The 22236-nt window shown below is 39.6% G+C and overlaps 1 protein-coding gene across 1 annotated transcript in view; it reads left to right on the top strand.

The window, feature by feature from the left end:
• The window catches only part of Grin2b (glutamate ionotropic receptor NMDA type subunit 2B), a 398278-nt gene that overhangs the window by 100038 nt on the left and 276004 nt on the right, over positions 1-22236 (top strand). Inside the window, exon 4 of the mRNA XM_076852688.1 lies at positions 13893-14321. Within this exon, the coding sequence (XP_076708803.1) occupies positions 13911-14321 (411 nt within the window). The 5' untranslated portion in view covers positions 13893-13910. The remainder of the gene's footprint in view (positions 1-13892; positions 14322-22236) is intronic.

Here is a 22236-nt window from a genome sequence, read left to right as displayed (position 1 = left end):
GGCAGGAAAGAGCAGAAGTTGTAGACTTATTACAGAAATGAGAGGAGAAGAGAGAAGTCTGAATACCAGGACAGGTTGAGGTGGTAGCCCAGGGTCATCGACCACAGGGAACTGTTCCTGTTGGTAAGAAAACTGTTCCCATGAATATTATTTCAGTCAGAAACATTTCAGTGAATGTTTTTTTTTGTAAGCATTTTGGTTTCTTAATCATTATAAAATTGGGATCTTAACTTCTGCACAGTAGTGACTTCTTTGCTATTATTCGGAGGTGGGGAAGGAATTTCCATGCGAAATCGGTCAGCTATTGACTTCCCCAATAACTCACAGGGCAGCTGCAGTTTTATTCACCTTGGAAGTTGAGAATGAACTGGGTTCAGTGGTTGGAGATGTGTTCCTTCCCCTCCTGTTCTGTTCTTCCTGCCTTTCTTGTCACGTCTCTAGCATTAAGTCTGAGTGCTTTAGCTGAGCACCCAGATTACTCTGCATACCTTTTCAGCTTTATCTCACCACTGCTCTTTCCACAAACTCTTGCCTCTGGCCAGGCCACGCTGCCTGCCATCCCCCACGAGCGCCGTGCCTCACTGCCTTTCCGATTTAGTGACTTAGTGCAGTTTGGCTATTGTGTCTCTGCTCAATCCTGCGAGCCAGGCTTCTTACCTTAGATACCCTCAGAGCCTTTCAGCCCAGCTCAAAAGCTGCCTCCTGATACAGTTGTCCTTAGGATCCAAGCCTGTAGCTGGCTTTCCCTGCCCTCCCCTTAATGCTGTGAGCTTTGGTAGCACCTCCCTAGCATCCTGTCACTCCCTCCCAGGTTGCCTTCTGCACTGGGGTGTTCCCTCCTGTGGCAGAGGCTGAGCCTTGATTCTGACACACTTTGCAGAGATTCCCACAATAGGCACACAATTAGGATTTGTTGATTTATTGGACTTTTGGTGTGTGAAGTTGCAAATCGGGTTTTCCACTTTTGAAATCTTATATAAATGGGCAAGTTGCAGATATCCTGATGGTACTCCTTGTGTCTGATTGTGGAGATTTCTGCCTATGACTCTGGCCTAGCTTGTGGCTGGGTGGGGTGAATCAATGAGGAATTTCTTTTGGCCTCAGCAGAACATGGAAAACGAGGCCTGCTGGGTCAGCCTGTTCCCTTCATTTTAATGGTGATGGTGGACATGGTATTTGAGGCTTGATGTACATGCTACTCCAACAGAGTCAAAATGCTCGATTCAGAGAGCAGGTACTTGCTTTTTAAAAAAATGTAAAATGTGAAAGATATCCAAATAGTAACTATACTATTCTATCATCAGGCAGGGATTTATAAATATCTTTCTCACATATTAAGAAAACAAACTGCTATGTTTTTCTTTTCTTTTTTTAAAATATGTTTAGTTGTAGATGGACACATACCTTTATCTTATTTCTTTATTTTTATGTGGTACTGAGGATCCAACCCAGTGCCTCATACATGCTGGGCAAGTGCTCTACCACTGCCATGATGCCAGCTCATACCCTATATTTCTTGAGATACCATTCTATATATATTTTTGGGTTGCTGTATTTCTTTCTTTGTACTTTGTAATTTGTATAGTCAGGGAAAATTGTTCTAATGCTCATTTTTTTTTTTCATGAAGCAGATTCTAACCAAGTCAAAGGGAAGGACAAGAAGTTAGGGCTCCATTCACCAGTTTGTTTCTTCAGCAATGTAAAATCCCATCCAATGGCCTTACTGAAAATGCTCTGCTTTTCTCTAAATTTTATTCTGTAGTTGTTCTGATAATTGCTTGGTATATTTTTCTGACTTCCAACACTTTGTGTTTCTTATTCTCAAAATGCTGGCTCCTGAAGATTGTTATCTGGAAATAGTCTACAGATCTTTATCCATTCTTTGGAGAGGGCCAGACTTGGGAGTACTGCTACCTAGAATGCTGCTGATCAGGACCAAGGACAGGTTGTGGGCACTCTGGTGGCTGCCATACCCTTTCCAGTAGCAGGTGGTGGCTCTGGAATTCAGGTCTAACTTCTGCCACTTTGAACCATAGAAGTTTGTAGACACAGTGGTGGAACTTGAGGGAAAACTGTATCATTTATGGTTACAACAGAAAACAGATGGCATTCTCAACTGACTTAATTGCAGGAGAGTTTAATACAAGTACATTTTACCAAGACACAGACAGTGTGCAGAGACCACCAGAAGTAGTACAGTGTGCTGAAGTGTGTAGCAGCCTGGTGTAGTTATCATCCTTTGTCATCTTGAAGAAGGAGGATAGGGACAATTTCTGCAGTCTAGAGGGGACTGTGTGGAGAGAGCCATATAGAGGTCTCTTCAGGGAAGCTGTGACCTTCAGTCAGGTGACATGGACAAGCTGCAGTGAGGTGCAGGGAGAGACAGTCTCATAGCCATGGTCTCCCTGTCCCCTTTCATCTCCTTCTGAGTCTCTGTGTTGGCCAAACCCAGGAAGCTCATTGGTAGGATCCAAATAAGTCAGCTCCCAGGGCTCAGAACAGAGCATAGTGCTAAGGAATTCACAGAAATTTAAAGGTGGAAGATATATTGAGAAATAACCCATTTTCTTTTTTCACAGAAAAGGATTGAGCCTCAAGCTTTTTTTATTAATTTTTTAATTTATGTATGACAGCAGAATATATTACAATTCTTATTGCACATATAGAGCACAGATTTTCATACCTCTATTTGTATACAAAATATATTCACACCAATTCGTGTCTTCATACATGTACTTTGGATAATAATGTCCATCACGTTCCACCATCGTTTCTGATCCCATGCCCCCTCCCAAGCTTGTTTAATGGCAAAACTGCAACAGGCCCTAAAACTTCATGATCCTCTCCATTCTGTGTGCTTTCTGCCATACCATTCTGCTTACATAGTAATTGGGGAAGAAGGAGAGAAGAGAGGAAAGGCAAATAATATTAGAGAGACAAATATCATCCTAATTAATGCTCTCAGCCAAACTCAGTTGCGCATGTGATGTTAGAGGGACTGAAGCAAGTTCAGAATTTAATTATGATCATTTGTGTGGGTAACAAATGTGCGTATTGGTGGGAATAATAAAGACTGCATTTTAAATTAGGGAATGAATGACTGCACTTGGATTTGGCCTGATAGCCAGCCAGCTCAAATGGTGCAGCTCTTGTTCCATAGGGATTCTGGCCTGAGCTGTCTTTGAGGTATGTCTCAGAGGTTTGTTTTAAACTTAGGCTCTGCAGTGAAGGCTGTCATGTTTGGATACCACGTTTTATTAGCAGAACTGCCTAGAACACATAGGCCAAGGGAAAGATAACTAATTGATACACACATGCATACATCACTTATATAGACATTGATTTACAGACACATGTGTGCATGCAAATAGACACCCAATCCATAGGCAATTACCAACCAAAAGTACTGAACTCTGAATGATCCCTTCATGATATCAAGAAGCTGGAAATGGTATTCCTGTTTATGGTATTTCACCTTATGTTAACAACCCTCGGGAAATGAAGACCCTGGAAGAGTGACTTTATTTTCATGTCAGTAAAATTGGAGAGTATCAGCTCATTACTGCCACTGTTCATTCATTAATGTATTAACAAATGTTACTGAGTACCCACCATCTGCCAGATGCCTTGCTAAGTACCAGGGGTAGATAAAGAAGATAGACCCTGTCTCAATTCATTAGGGTTTGTAAGTAAAGTCATTTTTGACAGAGTTGGGGCCTGCCTTTCCTGTACTCCTAACTCCTTTTCCATACTATTGGTGAGTGAAGATATGGATTTCAAATAGAATGGATGCCTATTTTGATACAGTTGAAGCTTTCATATTATTCTATGTAAAATTCATGGCTATTTAGTGGCTAATGTGTGTATGTGGGTAGGGAGTAGGTGGTGGCTGGCCCTGGAATTTAAAATATATTTAAAATATGGTTTATACTTGATATCAAATTGTTGCTATAGGCTTTTTAAAAAACAACCTCTTTCTAAGGTCAGTAGAAATTGCACTAAAGCTAGAGAGGGAGGAGGGAAGCAAGGGAGGCAAGGAGCTCTTTGACTCCTTTCTAAGTAATTTAAAGTAGAAAGAAACTCCTTATCTGCCTCTGAACAGAGTATATTCACATTCAATGAATAAATATCAGGTACCTGCTATTTGCTAGATGCTTTCAAGTAAATTGCTTAATATTCACAACACTACATGAGGTGAGGATAATAACCCCCATTTTATAAGGAGGAAAATGAGGTTCAGGTGATCTAAGTTACTCTCTCCCTTCCCCTCAAGATAAGTAAGTGACAAAGCCAAGTTTCAATACCAGCTCTTTTGACTTTAGGTCCTTGCTTACTTCATTGTATCAGGACCTTCTAAATAGTGTTTTACTATCTTTGTCATTCCATTTTGTTTATTTTTTTCTTTTCTTAATATTTCTTACTCATCTTTAGTACTTTGCTTGCTATATTCCTGATCCCCCAGATGGGATTAGGTGATAATTAAGGCACACGGGACATGTTCCCTTATAGCTCTGATCATGTGATGCCACCGTTTCCTGTTTATTTGTCTGTCTTGGCTTTTAAGACTGACGTCTTCTTGGAGATTAGATCAGTGTTGGACTCATCTAGCACATTCGCTGGCACATGGAAAATGATCAGTCAACATTCATCAAGTGAGTCAATCTTCACAGTAATTTTGAGAAGGCATTTGTCTCACATTTTACAGATGAAGGAGTAGAGGGTCAGAGAGGTAAAGAAACGGATCCAAGATCATATAGCAAATCAAGAGTAAGTGTTAAACATGGGTCCATCAGCTCTAAAGAACTTTGCTCTTTCTACCGCAGCATGACATGGTTATTATTGCTGCTTGGGACTGCAGTTTGAAGAAGACACTTTGTTGATGTTAAAGTGGCTCGGAATGTGCCTATACTGTAGAGAAGACCCCTTGGCGAGGGGTTGGCAATACCCACATTTTAAATCTACTTTAGCACAGGCTATTTATAGCTTCAAACAACAGTGTTTTCTGGGTGGATTCCTGTAGGTTTGGTGGTCCATCCTCCCCTGCCCTGTTGTCCCTCCATGGTCTTCCTTTGACCTCCTTCCCAGTCGGGATTTTCCTGCTGCCTGGATCCTCTGCTTCTCCTTTTATCATCCCACCTATTTCACTACCCCACCCGCTCCTAATAGTGACAAGCCAATAATTTTTATTAACACTTGAAAATGCTATTTTGCTACTAAACCAACACACACACAATTGCCCTAACCTGCTGCCAAATGGTAATAATCAGAATCAGGTTTCAAAAGGTTTGGATTTCAGCAGGGCTGCCCATACTGTCCTTGGAGGCATATAAATTAATTATCATTAAGAACCATGTGCAGATGCTAGAAGAGAAACTTTGAACAATTTTGGTGTCAGCCCTTGCAGAATATTAAAGAAAGAAAAAAAACCCATGAGTGGTTGCTGCTGATGAGAGTACAGATAATCATCTACGTTTTTTACAAATTTCTATTAAAATGCACACACGTAAAGTGATTTATAATCCTTCATTAGTTATCTGTACAACCCTTGTGTTAAGAACTTGGGTGACAGTTCTGTTTTCAGCAGGGAAGAGCAGCTCAGATGGAAGAGCCTGGATTTAGATACTGGAAGGTAGAACCAGGATGGAGCTAAGGTGGTACCTCTGGTTGGACCAAGTAAGAACAAGAAGGCTCTTATTCAGTGGAAGTCCTGGGAACTACTTAGCAGAAATGTCTTTGAAGAAAATTCAGAACCATTTTTTCCTTTTGCAGTGATGAGAGCATCTTATTCTAGGAGTCCAAGGGAACTGGTGGTCTTAGGAAGGACAACCTTACTTATATTATTTAGGGGGATCTGATAGTTCATCTTGTTGGGTCAAAGCTTTTGGTCATGATATTTGCCAATATCTTTCCCCTCTTTCACATCTCTTTTGCTTTTCTCTGATGGACCATTTTCCCAGAAGCAACTTAGGTTCTGTTTTCTTTGATTTTTCTATTTACATTATTATTTGGCTGTACTATGTTGAAGTTAATTTGAGGTTGGCTCAACATAGGAGTGTTGAGGTAAGTTAATATCACAGGAGGGTGCAGGAGCCCTGTTGATTGTCACATAGGTTGCCAAATTAAAGATGGAGTTGGTGTGTTTGTAGCATGTCCACATAGACAGTTCTTCCTTCACTGGTTTCATGAGGGCACCATCTTAGCACCTGCCCACACTCCCCAGCCTATCAAGATTCCTTACCCTGTTCCTCTCTGAAGAAAGAGCAGGGCAAGGGAGATTAAAAGCTCCAAAAGTGGAATGGATGATAATAATAATGTAGGAAGGAAAAGAATAATAGAACTACAAGGGCGTGTTAGGTTCTAAGTCAATTGTGTTGTTTCTACAGATTTGGATGATGTTGGTAGTTTGGCAGACCCCATGAACATCCAGAGTATTGAAAATGGGTCTCTAGATGCTCAGAATATATAGATGTCATTGTATTCTCTTGATGGAAGTACATATTGATCTTGTCCTTCATAATGTCACTAGACTGTGGCTCTTTGACATCTGTGATGCCCACTTTGCTTGCTTCAGATGGTTGGTGATCTTGTATATTGCCTAAGCTAAACATTCCAACTCTGGAGCACCTCCTTGGTTCAACATTTGCTCTGTTCTATAAATTTCAATTAGAAGGTGTAACTTAAAACCCTCAATTGACTTGGAACCTGAATTTTTAAAAAATATGTTGATGAAAAAGTTGAATTTTGGATCTCTTCTGCAGAGTTGAGTTAATCACACTTCTTGGTTCATGGCACACTTTCATTATTGGTTCAGATAAGGACATCTTCTTTCATCTCCTGTAATAGAGTTTTCAAATTTTCTCTGTAGAGGTCTTGTTAAGACCTTCCTTTGTTAGTTCATGAATAGTTTACAGTTGCTTTTGTTATTGTGAGTATTATATTTTCTAATTGGTTAGAAGAAAGGTATTGATCTTTTCTAAGAGGATCATTTATCTACAAACACTGCTGAACTCACATTAATTCAAATAGTTCCTAAATTCTGTTGGATTTTCTATGTAATAACTTTATTGTCTTCATATAATCCCATTTTACCTCATTATTTCCTAGCCTTAAGACTTGTTTTCTTTACTTGTTTACCAGAATTTCCAGTAGCTGTAATAAAATTAACCTTGAATTTTCTCAATGTCAAAGGGATTAAAAGGATCAAAAACTTTGGGGATATAACTTTACCAGATAAAGGCTGATGATCCTTATTTTATTCTATCAAGAATTTTACCTTATTTGTTTAAACATTTTTAATCATTTTTGATATGCATTGGTGTTTCCATTAATCAAATGTTTTCTTCATTTTTTTAAAGATTATTTATGTAAACATCTACTTTAATCCTCTAATGTGATGAATTATTTTGATATATATTTCTAAGTTAAGTGATTCTTATATTCTTGGTATCTATCACATTTGATCTTTATTATTATTACTATGTATTATTATTATTATTATTATTATTATTATTTCTGCAGTAATGTGGATTGAACTTAAGGTCTCCCATATGCTAGGCAAACACTCTACCACTGAGCTACATTCCCAGCCCTTTTCAATTTTTGAGACTGGGTCTTTCTAAGTTGCCTCAGGCTAAGTTGCCTCAGGCTGCCCTTGGTCTTGGAATCTTCCTATCTCAATCTCCCTAATAACTGGAATTACAGGCGTGTGCCACCATGCCTGGCTTTATCATTACATTGTTTGGGAGTATGCTATGTGTTTTGGTTAGCCAATAATTTTGTTTAGGATATTTTGGCTTTTGCAATCATACAGGAAAGGGACCTATAATCACATTTTCTTGTACTATACTTACCTTACTTTAGAACCAAGCTTTCCTTCTTTTTCTATTGTGCTCAACTCATGTGAACAGGGCTCATTTCTTCCTTAAAAGTTTGTTTTACCTACTTTGCAAAACCACCTGAACCTGTTTTGCTTCCTTTCATTCTGGCAGGGGTGGGTGAGGTGCTGAAGTGGTTAGGTGGAAAGTAGAAGAGTAGAGGTAGGGGTGGTTTCGGTGGGTTCAGGTTTGGACATATGATAAGCTTTTCACTTTTTTAAATGGTTTATTATGTTCAAATTTTCTCCATTATTTTGAGCCCCTTTCTCTCCTTGATATTTTTATTAGAAAATCTACTTTAAATTTGAAAGCATCTAGTTTCCATAATACACTTTTATTATTTAAAAATTTATATCGTGTGCATTATTTTCTTTTCAATTACATATTTTATTTCCTTTTTTTTGTTTTTATTTAGTCTTATCTAAAATTTGTCTGTCTTTTAAACAATCAATCAGTTTGTTTTTTTTTTCTTTCCTTTGTGTTTGTTTCTTCATTATTTTCTTTCTCCTCAGGCTTGGCTCTGTTAAGTATTTAATAAGTGAAAATTAATCATTTTATTTTCATATTTTCTTATAAAAATTAATTTTTGAAAATTAAAAAAAATTTTAAAGTGTATTTTTCTCTTTAGTTGTGCTCTAGAAATTTTGATATTCAATGTTTTCTTTTTCTTTTTTTAGCTGTAGTTGGATAAAACACATTTATTTATTTATTTATTTATTTATTTATTTATTTATTTATTTATTTATATGTGGTGCTGAGGATCAAACCCAGGGCTTCACACATGCCATACGAGCACTCTACTGCTGAACAACAACCCCAGCCCTGATATTTAATGTTTTCTTTATTATTCTATTAAAGGATTTTTTAATTTTTCTTAATGATTTCCTCTTTATCTTTAGAGTTATTTAATCATTTTTTGATGTTTTTGGACACGTGATATGTTTTTAACTTTATTTAAAAATTTTATTTCTAATTTTGTTACATTTAGAATTGTGGCAACTATTTCATGTTGGTTCTTTAGAATTGGTTGTTGCATTATTGTAGACAATACTTTTCATGTACTTAAAAAGATGTCTATGTATTCTCTGTTCTTTATGGATTGCTAGATTTCTGAATTAGTTCAAGCTCATAATTCATGCTTTTTGTTTTATGTCTTACTTAATCAAATCTTTTGTCTGCTGGAGTAATCTGTTTCTTTCCATGGAAATTTTAGTTGTTGCTTTATATGTGTCAAGCCTATATTTTTAGATCCAAATATGTTCATGGTTATTGTATCTTTTTTGGTTCCAGGATATGACATCTCTCATTGTCCCCTTTGAATTTTATTTTGTCTTGGCATTAAAATGTTGATAGATATTCTCACATTGACCTCCAAAAAGGTCACATCACTCACTTCACCTGGCTTATACTTGGCTTACACCCCAACCCTATCTCTTATGACACATTTTAAGGCCTGTATATCCTAGCTTTCTGTCTTTATTGGTAGCTTGGGAAACTGGACCTGAAGCATATTTATAGTGCTCTTAATCCTAATTTTACTCTCTGCCTATCACATTTCAATCATGATTAATTGAGTCACTCCAAATGGCATCCTGACTTCATTAAAGGATGGTGCCTGGGAACTTTGACTTAAAATTATTCATTACTCCTCTTATTGGGGTTGCCCCAGGACTCAGTTTTCTCTGGGGAGAAGGTTGGTCCAGCTTCTCACCCAGAAGTATGTCTGTTAGAATCCACTATGAGCCAAGGGTAGACTGTTTCCTGCTGTACGCTGCCTCAGTTAAAGGCATGAAGATGGGCAGCTGTGGCCTTCTGCTTGCTGGAGATCTAGAGGTCACTCAGTCCAAGCTTCAAGGAAGCAGAGGGTCAGTAGATGAATAGTCAATCTAATCCGGCTGCCTTGAGGCCGGTTCTGCTTGTGCACCTGGATGCCTCAGTTCATGGCATGATCTGGTATGCTGAGCTCCATTGATTTCCAGCTCTGGTCCTGGCCTGAATGGCTCTTGAATTCTGCTACATGATTGGTGAGCTGTCAGTGGAGTCTGCTGTTACCCCGAGGCCATTATGTGACATCTTTTTCAGGAAAGTTATATTGCTGAGGGAACTAATATCTCTTGCCCCCTGTGAGGTTCCTCTTAACATTCCTCTCAGCCTCTGTCTGACATCCTCTCACCCCCACCTCCCACATGCTCACTTTGTGCTTTCATAAATAGCTAGGCTCCTTGAACAGCTTCTAAAAGCTTAAAGGTAACATCCTTTGCGTCTGTGGAGTATTTTATATTCTTCAAAGCACTTCCATATACATATTATCATTTGATCTTCACAAAAACCTTTCATTTATGTAGGTTAGGGATATTACCCTGATTTCATCGATGACGGAATAGAGAAGGTAATTAGGTGACTTGCTTGTCCTCAGGCATTTTGTTAGTCTGGTAGAAAGCCCAGTTTGGTGATTTCATTCATTAATTCATTCACACACTCAATATCCACTGGTACTGAGAGGTGGCCCCGGAATAGAAAAAAGAAAGGATTTTGGAATCAGATAAACTTGGATGAAACTTGATACCACCCTTTATTTGCTGTGTGATCTTGATCATATACTGTGCATATCTGTCTGAATACATGTAACAGTTTATTATAGTAATATAATCATGCATCTGCCTATCTTAACTAATTGATAACGTCCCTGTGAGTAGGGACCTTTATTGTTCAGTAGGCCTTTATTGAGCACCTAATACCCTGTAGATATTGCTTTTGGTGCTGAGGATGCAACAGACATAGACTCTACTCCTCGGGATCAGAAAATCAGTTTCCTCATTTGTAATATAGGGGAAAATAATGACCTATAATTTTTATGAAGATTTTAAAATATATGAAATTTGTCAATAGTCATATGTGGTATGCAGTAGATTGAACTACTATAGATAAAAAGTTCATATATCAACAATTTTATGTATGGTCCACTTAATGAAAGAAAATATTGGCTTCCACTTATTCTGTCCCCCTATTTATTATATGAGGCTCTACCAGACCCCAAAGGCTGTAAATAGTAAGAAGACTTTCCCTATGTGTCTGAATCTTCTGCCAGACTTCGATCCTGAAGGGTAGGTAGAGCCTGCGTCTGTTGCATCCTCAGCACCAAAAACAATGTCTGCAGGGTAGAAGCTGCTCAATAAATGCTTATTGAACCATAAAGGTCCTGCTCACAGGGAGGTTATCAACTAGTTAAGGTAGGCAGATGCATGACCGTATGACTATAATAAAGTGGTATGTGTATTTAGATAGATTTGCATAGGCTTTGGTGAGTGTCCAGAGGAAGCCATGCTCGGTTCTACAGGGGAAGGCTGAAGTGCAGTGGGGATGGGGGGAGCTTCAGGTGGTGCAAGACTTGACCACGGTCTGTCTGAGCAGGGGAGCAACGTCACTTTCCTTATCTTGGACTATACACTTTCTTTCCACAAACCCCCTTCCAGTGTTCGAAATTGAGTTTGTATTCGAAGCGGCCTCTTTGTTTGTCTCACAGGTCCTCCATCACTGGTATCTCCCATAATGTATTGCTTTGTAAAGTGCTTTGCTCTATCCTGAGCATAAAAGAGATGCTCCGTAAAACCAGATTCTATTCTTTGAGTGTCACCAGCAGCCATTGCATAACAAAGTGTAATATATTGTGTGAGAAGAAATAGAGGAACACAAGAGAGATTTTAAAGAGAGCAAATAAAACCTTAAAGTGGGAGAGTGTAGAGTGCTTTAAAGTTAATAAACTGTCATAGCAGAGTGGACCACTTTTAAATGTGAAGGAATCTAATTTAGGGACTTGTAATTGTAGGATTAAAATCCCACTGGAATGAAGTTAGCTGCGAGTTTTGCCAAATTCTAAATCTTTTGGTTCTCCTCGAGAACCAGGCCTTGGAATCAAGCAGATTATATGTATTTTTTGTACCCAGCTCTTTGAGGTGTTAAATCCAACTGTTTTCCTCTGAATAATCAGTGCTGCTCAACTCTCCGTATAGTTTTGCTTTTCTTTAGACTCTGGGAGGAGGAATCTGGGTCCCGGTTCTCTTGCTCGACTGCACAGCCCATCACTGTGGATTTTCAGGACTGGTGGAGTCATTCCCTGTATCTACAGAGACATGGAGGCCAGAAAACTGTCAGGAATAAGCTTTGCTCAAGTGTGAGCCACGGAGCTACTCATCTTATGAGAGAGAGAGAGAGAGAGAGAGAGAGAGAGAAGGCAATCGATGCAGGTCTCTTTGGCAGTGTTGAGAGATGACTACAACAGTAAGGGTTCCAAAATGTTTTCTGCCAAGAGCTGGATTGGATTTTGTGCCTCTTCAGCCACAAAATGTCCCCAGCATCTTACTCTTGGATCCTCAAGACCCTTTCTAGTCAGTCCGCTCAGTCTGAATACTTCCTTATCTATCTTTATTCAACACCCTTATTATCATTTTTTTTCTTTTTGTTAGTCAAACTCTCAAATGTTTGTAGGTCATTAGTATCTTACTTCTTTTCCAAATAAACAGGAGATAGGAAGCAGCATCTTCTTCCTGGCTTGTGTACCCTCGCTCAAGATAGAAGAATGAGAATCTCTGCTTCTGGTTCTAGGTGCAGTTGTAGGATATTTCCTTACAGTGTTAGAATGTTGTGTTTATAGATTGGTGTTCTGGTATTATAATGCCATTGACCTTGGCAATTACGTAATTGTTTTGAGTTTCAGTTTCTTCATTTGAGAAATGAGAATAAAAAGCCTAATTTGTAGGGTTCCCATGAGGACCAAAGAGATTGCATATGAGGAAATGCCTAACACAGTGCAGGGCATGTAACAGATGTACAATAAAATACTGTTTAAATGGAAGTGTTGTGCAGGACATTTCTACTCAAATGAGGGGCTCTTGGAGAATGATGAGACTCGTAGAGAAATAACTAGTAGCTATATTCTGTGGAGTGCTGTGTCCTTTGTCTGGGCAGTGTGTCAGATTTAGGGGTATGTGTAGAAGAAGAGAGGCAGGAGTTCTTAGTAGGAAAACAGTGGTGAGTTGCATGGAAATAGGTAGTCAGTCATTCCAGGGAAGTCAGTGCTACTGATCCCATTAGGAAAAAAAGTGGAAAAATTTCCCAAAGTGTCCCTTACATTACTTCAGTTATTAATAGTATTAAACTCACCACATTTTGATGCATAAAGAGATTAGAAAAGCACTGTTCTTAATAATATAGTAATCGATATGAAAGTGTGATGGGATACAATGGAATACACATTAGAATACAAAAGTCAGGAGATCTGGGTTGAAGATCATTTTACTTATTAAACAGTTCATAGTCTTAGGTCAGTTTGCTTCTTTGAGACTTCCCATTAACATCTATAAAATGGGGACAATAATATTTCTCTTATTTTTTTCCCCACTGGTTTTTTAAAAGGATAAATGACAGGATTAATTCAAAGCACTGACCATGTATTGATTGTTCTTATGGTTTCATATTAAGAGCCATTTCCTGGAAGGGTTGTGGAAGCACTTTATGGCTGTTGTCCCCCGAGAGGCAAACAGAAGGTGAAGACAGCAAGGGTGTGGGACTCCCATATCTGTAGCTCCCTGTGCCCAGCTTACCCAGGCCACGCTTCGTTGGCAGCCTCTGCTGAGCCCATTTTGCTGCTCACTTGGCCTGGCCTCTGCCTAGATCAGTTAGAGGATGGATTATACCCAGAATGTCAGGGGTCATCAGCAACAGCCGGACCCCCCTCTCACAGACTCCTCCTCTTTTCTTCCTTTGTCTCCGTTTGCTGCTGATGGCTGTTGCGATAGCATCTTTTATTGTCTCTAAGATTTCCGAGGCTTTTGAAAGTTTCTTTTTCTCTCATTCTGCTGAGCAAACACCAGAGATAAGAGACTGAGCAGTTGATACAAGTTGAGTTTGATGATCACTAGAAGGAGATAAGGTCCTTGACTTGTGGGGTTCAGCCTCTTCAAAGACAGGTTATGTAGTGTGGGTCATATTTTAACCATTCTCTCCATTTGTGTTTTCCAGGGAGTCGACAAGTTGAAGATGAAGCCCAGAGCAGAGTGCTGTTCTCCCAAGTTCTGGCTGGTGTTGGCTGTCCTGGCTGTGTCAGGCAGCAGAGCTCGTTCTCAGAAGAGCCCCCCCAGCATTGGCATTGCTGTCATCCTCGTGGGCACTTCAGACGAGGTGGCCATCAAGGATGCCCACGAGAAAGATGACTTTCACCATCTCTCAGTGGTGCCCCGTGTGGAGCTGGTAGCCATGAATGAGACCGACCCCAAGAGCATCATCACCCGCATCTGTGATCTCATGTCTGACCGGAAGATCCAGGGGGTGGTGTTTGCTGACGACACAGACCAGGAAGCCATTGCCCAGATCCTCGACTTCATTTCTGCTCAGACTCTCACCCCCATCCTGGGCATCCACGGGGGCTCCTCTATGATAATGGCGGATAAGGTAAAGGGGGCCACAGAGAGAAGGGCCCTGGTAGCAGGGGCAGGGTTGGGTGGATTGTACTGAGGATCAAAGGATGCATTTGTTTTAAGGCAAAACTAGGTTGCTAAAGATGGAAATTAATTAGGATCCATTGAGTGAATGGATAGACCAGGAACTGGCTAAGTTGTTTGGAGATGAAAGTGAGAAAAAGATACTAGTATATAGAAGCTTCTGTAGTTTAGAGCAAGTCTGTGTGTTCATTTGTAAATGGAGTGACTGAAATGACTAAGATGTTGAAGTTTGTAGCTCTGATACATTTTCTTCAAATAAATACATAAATAGCTCTAAAATAAGGTATACTCTCATCTTCCTTGGTAATACATGTTCTGCTCCATAAAGGTTTCAAAAATATTAAAAGAAAAATTCTCCAAGGCAGGTAATTTCTCTCCATGAAGATACAAATGTCATAGGGAAGGGAAGGTGTCCACGCTCATCACACATGTCCCCACACATTTCAAAGGCTTTTAATCTCTGTAATGAGTAGCAACTGAGTTTTCCCCTGCTTAGATTGAGCAATGGCTATTTGCCTTGGTTGCACATTGGAATCAACTGAGAGCTCTCAACACTATTGATGTCTGTGTCCTGCCCACAGATATTCTGATGATTGGCCTGGGCTTCACGATTTTGAAAAGCTCCCAGGAGGATCACAAGTTCAAGCTCCCCTCAAATAAATCCTAGTCTTTCCCACACCAATATTAGATTGTCTAATGATAGACTCATCATCTGACATTTGTGCTTAGTCTCTAACTACAGAAAAGGTGTTTTGTTTTGCATTTGGTTATGTTTTGTCTGTACACTTTTTAATTTCTCAGTTATTTTTCCTTGCTTTGTTGATTAATGTACCTAATGTTGATTAGGTACAGAAATTTTCACACAGGTGTTGTCCTTTGCAGTCATTCATATCTTGGAATGATTCATTTCACCACAAGCGTAACATTTATCTTTGCTTTTTTTTTTTTATCACTTTGGATTTTTAAAATTGTTTTTACCTTGGCATGGTCATCTTAGACTTATTATCATTCTCAAAACTATCTTTAGTTTTGTATTTAAAAGACATGCTGTGGAGTTAATGATGTTTGGAAACACTTTCAGACCTAGCCCAGACACCAGGAGCAGGCTGCTGGACTAGTGCACAGCCACAACGTTGCAGCTGCTTAGCAGAGACTAAAATAACCTTGCATGACCACTACTGCCATCTGTCAGCTACAGGAGGAGATGCCTGGCTTCTGTGTCAGCTTCCTTACATTCAGTCTAGGGAAAGGTTAAGTTGAAAATAATACTAAGTGGGGAAATTTCAGCATCATTATGAGAAAGATACTCTAACATGCATGCGAGCACAGGTACAGATGTTAGGAAACAAGTGCTAGCATGAGAAGCCCATGCTACAGGAAGAAAGATAAACTAAATGGAAAATGTACTGACTGCAGCAAAATCTATCAGGTTTTCACTTTGAATAGATGTTGTTTCAAAACATTCTGTCTTTAGTAAAATATATTTTATTTTAGTAGGGCATTTTTAAGGGCACAATATTATACCAAAGAATGTTGATATGGATAAAAACCAAATTTTAAAAATAATAAATAACTGAATACTTCAGAATACAACTAGTAAAACTTACTTTATTTTCTTCACCTGGATTATCATGCAACCTGTGTTATTTCTCTTAGTAGGAAAAGTTAGGCCTACGCTGATTGGTTGCTCTCTCGCTATCTCCTGCAAATTCTGGGCATGGATATAAACTATGAGCTCAGATGCAGCTCCTGTGGAGAAATTGGGTTCTTTTGTTCCCTGGTTCCTCCTTAGGTGCTTTGAGAGTATTTAGCATATATTAGGTACTTTCATGCATTGTCTTATTTAATCTTAACTACCCAGTGAGCTAAGGGTCATTGTTTAATTTCTGTTTTAGAAATGGGGAAAACAAGGCTTAGGGGTTAAATTACACATCCCAAATGATCTATAGAAAGTGGAAGCCACACTTTAGCATTGGTTTCTGGCTGCAAAGGCCTTGCTCTCTTGCCCTTCAAGAAAAATAATGAGGCTGGTGAAGGTCTCATAAACCTTTCTGCCTTCTCCTTTCTCCTCTGTTATATGGTGTTGTGGGGATGTCATCTCACTGCAAGTAATCCATCACTTGATTCATAGTCATGCAATATTGGAATATATCTACAGAAAAGGGTTAACAAGAATGTAAAAGGGGGCAGTACTCATTGTATACAGAAGCTTCTGTATAGCAGAATGGTATACAGAAACTTCTGTAGTTTAGAGCAGGTTTGTGTGTCCATTTGAAAATGGAGAAATGACCAAGATGTTAAAGCTTGTAGCTCTGATACATTTTCTTCAAAAAAGTGCATGGATAGCTTTAAATGAGACATACTCTAGTGTTCCTTGGCAATACATGTTCTCCTCCACACTTGTTTAAAAAATATAAAAAGAAAAACTAGAAGGCCCATTGTCTACTGCCTTCCAGAGTACCAAGGCAAAGCTGAATCCAGTAAAGTGATGTTCCAGGTCACTCTGATGAGATCCCACTCTGATCACTTCTCTTCCTCCTCTCTACACTGCTTCCACACCCAAAATTCCATCTCTTTTCTTTTTCCCTTGATATAAGGAGGTGGGCAATGATTTTTAGATTTTAGTCACTTCTTAAAATACCTTAAGTAACATCTAACTGGCTCTTGACCTGAAGAATTCCTAAAAAGGAGGCAGCAAGAGGAAAAAGCAGAAAGGAAGAAGATCAGAAAGTCAGTGGCTAGATGGCTGCGGAGGAGGAGGAGGTGGCAGGAACCATAGGGACCTGGAGGGTGGCTGCACCAGGATTCCCAGGAGCTGCACGGGGGAGTGTTCACTGGCTCAGAGGCTTTGCATGAAGGTGAATGAAAAAAGTTCCCTGGATCTGAGAGAGATAAGCCTTCAGAGGAAGTTTAAAAAATAAAACACCTCAAAATCTAAGGCCATTTTTTTAAAAAAAATAGAAGTATATTTTAAGTTCCATGACTATATTTTATAAACACAGGATGGAGAAGCACAGGCTAATGGCTATGGATTGATAATGAGGCAAAAGGACCAAATGTTTGAAGGTGGATATGATACAGGACATCTGTGACCTGTGGCTCAGTAACCATCCCAAGGGAGGTAAATAAATCTCTCACCTTATTTCCCTCCTTATGAGGCAGGTAATTGTCACTGCTTTCACTTTTTTATGAGCTTGTTTAGAATAAAATCCACTTATCAAGTGCTGTTGTGGAAGACTGCATTATGGGCACAAAGTTCCAATATTTAAGGAGCGTTTGATGTAGGAAAGAGCACTGATAGACTTTTGATGAAATAAAGACACAGTTCATCATTTCAGCATCTGGTCAAATAGCATGTGCTCACTTCTCTGTATATGCTAATTAATCAGTAAAAGCATTAATTAGTGTTCTGCTTTCACCATGAGGAAATGTATTTTATATTATGGCAGAAAGAAGCACGAGAGTAGAGAATTATTAAGTGCTCAGAATTGAAGCTAGGTTGGTTGCACCTCCCTGTAATCCCAGCCACTTGGGAGGCTGAGGCAGGAGAGTCACAAGTTCAAGGCCAGTCTCAGCAACTTAGTGAGGCCCTGCTTCAAAAAATGTCTGGGGATATAGTTCAAAAAAAGAAAAAAAAAAGTAAACCAAAGAAAGAAAGAAAAGAATGAAAGAAAAAAGAAAGAAAGAAAAGAAGAGCTCAGAATTTAGAGTCAGAGCTGGTTTCAGTTGTCACTTCCTAGATGTCGGACTCCAGCTGGCCATGAACTCCTTCTGCTCATTCTTTCCTTGACTGTCTTGTGGGGATAACAACACATGCTTTGCTGGGTTGTTGAGGATTTGATGAGATAATACATAGCAAGTCCTTTTCCAAGTGTCCAGTGTAGCACTCAGCAGGTTAACAGAAAATCATGTGGAGCAGTTTGAAGGAAATGAGAAGCTTTCATGACACAGGAAAAGAATGGCAATTGTATAGTGTCATGGACAGTTTTGGGGGCAGTTCTAAATTGGAGACAATCAAGAAAAGCTCAGATGGGGTCTAGGGAAAGGACTCTGAAGTATGGCGCTGAGGTATATGACTCTGAAGTATGGAAGCCTGCCATGGCCCAAAAGGACATGCTCAGTTAAAGAAAAGCTCCAACCAGGAAAAAACTGCTAGGCACTTAAAACGGAAGACTGTTTAGAATAGTAACAGAGAATGCTTAAAAATGTATGAGGTGCTTTTTTGGCAGTTCCCCACCTGAGTATAAAGAGCCTGTTTTATTTTGTCTTGTTATAATTGCTCTTATTCTCCCTGAGATCCTGGATTTAGGATGCCCATCTGAATCCAAATAATGAACTAAAACTAGATAGGTGTATTACCATTTCTTTCTAGCAAGTTTCTTTACTGATTGACTGAAATCTTTCTTGGGATTTTTCACATTTTAGCTCAGGGAGGTTAAGTAACTAATCTAGGATCTCACAGCTCACAATTAGCAATGGCAGTGAGATTCAAATCCCAGAAATATCTCTCTGAAAATCCATGATCCCTATTATACAGTTGTGCCTCACGAGATACTGAAGTTAAGAATTAAAAGCCCCAAGTTTTTATTTCCATTCTGATGAGCTTTGGAAACCTGGGTGATGAGATCACTTAAGCTTCATGATACTCAGTGTACAGTTTATAAAATACAAATTTTGTTTTCATCCCACCCAATTTACGTTTCAAAGATAAAATGAAATAGAATATGTTAAAAATACATACCAGAACACTGCTGTGCACACAGACACTGCAGGTGGACAAACTGGGGAGTGCTGCTAGGGAGTGAGAGCCCTTGACAGTTGTTCTGTCACTGGCATCAGGACCAATGAAAATGGTGTGGGCACGAGTTGAGAAGGAGAAAGGAAAGGTGGATGTTATAGTAGGGCCGGGCAAGGGGATTCGAGGTCCAATCTGTAGTACTGCAAGAATGGGAAACAGGAGGGTGTGCAGAGTCAGGGTGAGAGTCTGGGAACATTTGGGTTGATCACACTGAAGTCTATGGCTAAAGCATGCATCTGAATATTATTCCTCATTAAAGGACATGCACATATGTTTTCACTATAGTCTCTTGCTCTGATTCTTCCCTTTCTAAATAGCTTGGTTGGGAAGTGATGCTCTCATTTTCTGTGCAGAAAGCCACATTTTGGAGTCCAACTGGGGCAAAGAAGATCGCCTCTGCTCTTCTTTGGCCCCATCTTCTCCCTCCCTCTCCATAGCTCCCACACTCTCCTAACCTGATGGCAGCTCACTTGTAAAGAGCAGATGAACCAGCAGTGGTGTGTCACACTGTGAATAGACTGTTGCCTTCCATTTGCTCATGTGGATTTCCATACCCAACTTCATCTAGAAGCCATAATGGCTCTGTATTACTCACATCTTCACCCTATGCTTCTTCCTGAGTTTCCAAAGTCTCTTAGTTTGTTACCTTGTGTGTGCTTGTGTGACATGGTATTCCTTGGGACAGAATGTTTTAGGAGCAAACTGTGGTGTGGCAGCATTTCTTGGATGAGAAATGCTATATTTTCAGATATAGAGGTAGGAAAGGGGAGAGGAGGAAAGCTAATAAGGTATGCCAAGCCTGTGCCAGGCAGCATGCTAATTAGCATTTTATGCAAGTATTTCCTTTCCGTTGATGGAGAAACTAAATTTGAGTTTATATACCTGGACCAAATTTATAGCTAGAACAATAGTGGGACTGGAGTCTGAATCCAGGTATGCTTGACTTTAAAATTTTTTCTCTGTTTATACCCTCAAGTCTGTGTGTATTCTTGTCTTCCCATCAGCTTTTGAGGAACATGTTTCTTTTGGGGGAGCTATCATGGATTGAACTCGGGCACTCGGCCACTGAGCCACATCCCCAGCCCTATTTTGTATTTTATTTAGAGACAGGGTCTCACTGAGTTGCTTAGTGCCTTCGTTTTGCTGAGGCCGGCTTTGAACTCGTGATCCTCCTGCTTCAGTCTCCCAAGCCCCTGGGATTTCAGGTGTGCTCCATGGCACCCAGCAGGAATATGTTTCTTGTTGGCCAGCACATCCTCTTTTAAACTGGGCTTTTCAAGAGATTGACCACTTGAAAATCAGGTACAGTCTTAATATTTGTATGAATCAGAGACCTGGAAATTGCTTAAGCATTCATGGAAATAAAAGGTAGAAGCTAACACATGAGTGTCACTTCTCATACCCACTCCAGGGAAGCAGTGGTGTATCTATGAGAAGGAAGTGGCATGGTAAGGAGGAAATGTGGGCTGTGAGGCCAAGACCTTTGGTTTTTTCCTTCTCAGCCTGTGACCTTAGATGGGCTCTTCAAACTCATTGAACCTCCAACTCTCCAGAAAATGGGATCCTAATTTTCACTATTAACTGAAAAAAAGGAGAGATGGGGATGTTAATATCCTTCACTTTAGACCTGGTGGATGAGCAGCAGCTCTGTGGTGAGACCATTGTGACATGATCAGAACTTCCCAAGGTTTTCAAAGCAGAGACTTAAGGGTCCTGTGATTCTTTAGAGACTCAAATCTGATTATTATGTTTTCACTAGATTTCCATAGATTGATATACATAGGATATAAGCAGTGAAGGTAAGTCTAGAACATTGAAGAGCATGGCAGAATAAATAGTCTATGAATCCATGATCAATCAGAAATTCAAAAGTGTTAATATGGAAGAAAACATGGACTATTGAATGTGTGAGATAGTAAAGGTCCTAGATAGGAAGTGGTAAAATGTCAGATACAGGAGGACCACTATTTACTAAATGACACCAATTACTTTTTAATAGATTATGTGCATAGTGCTGAAAAAAACTTTTGGATTATGATTTCTACACCAAGATTGTATCTTTATTTCCCTTTCTGAGGCTTCTGTTCTGTCTTTTGGCCGCATTTATAGAGGCTACACCTACATTTCCTTCAAAATTGTGTTTTGATTCTGTAACTTCAGGGTCCAAGATGCAGGAAAGTGACATTACAGGCTATTTTTATTCTACTTTTCTGAGAACAAGAAGAGTTTACTTCTGAAACTCCATTTAATTATCCTAAGTTGTTACGTGGTTATGATGAGAAAGACTAACACTTATGATCACATATTTGTGTCAAGCCCTGAGATATCCACCTGATACAAGTTAGTTACTTTATATATGTTACATCATTTTGTGTTTTCATTTAATTTATGATGCACATATTGTGTCTGCATTTTGCAGATGAGGAAACTACAAGTCAAAGAGCTTAACTGTGTTTCCCAAGACCTTTAGGGAGTGATTGGCTCATAGTGGACAAGTGGGTATTTTGTTGGTGTCTCAGAACAGGTTGCCTAAAGACAGTGCCTGCTGGGGTGGTTCATGGCTCAGCAACGTCAGGGTTGACATCTGGGCTTCTCTTGGTGTTTTTGTCATGGCTGGGATGTGGCAACCCTCGCTCTGGGCATCATGCCCAAACTCAAGGAAAAAGTGTTCCCCAAATCCTGATCTCAGGAGCCCAGACAGTGTCTGGTTCCTGTGGTGGTTTCCAGGCTCTGTAGGGGGTGGTAAGGGAATAGGGATGGGAATGGCTTTGACAGTGGCTCTCAAAGGAACTAAGTACAACCCGGGAATCCAACCGATGCCCTTGTGATTCCAATGCCCAAACACCTCCTTTCTCCTGCCTCACACCAAACCTGCTTTTGTATCCTGTTCCAGTGTTTTCATGCATCCTCCAGAACTAGGATCTTGGTTCATCAGTATTACCCTTATTCCTTAAATATCAACTTATTCTTTCTTCCTGGCATCTTCCCTCTTAGGATTTCTCAGGAGGTGTTTAGAAATTATTATTACTATTTTTTAAACATAGGTGTGTGTGTGTGTGTGTGTGTG

This window comes from Callospermophilus lateralis, chromosome 4 (genome assembly GCF_048772815.1).
Source record: "Callospermophilus lateralis isolate mCalLat2 chromosome 4, mCalLat2.hap1, whole genome shotgun sequence".
Taxonomy (NCBI): domain Eukaryota; kingdom Metazoa; phylum Chordata; class Mammalia; order Rodentia; family Sciuridae; genus Callospermophilus; species Callospermophilus lateralis.
Note: the sequence above shows the minus strand (reverse complement) of the source record. Positions and strands in the feature narration are given on the sequence as shown.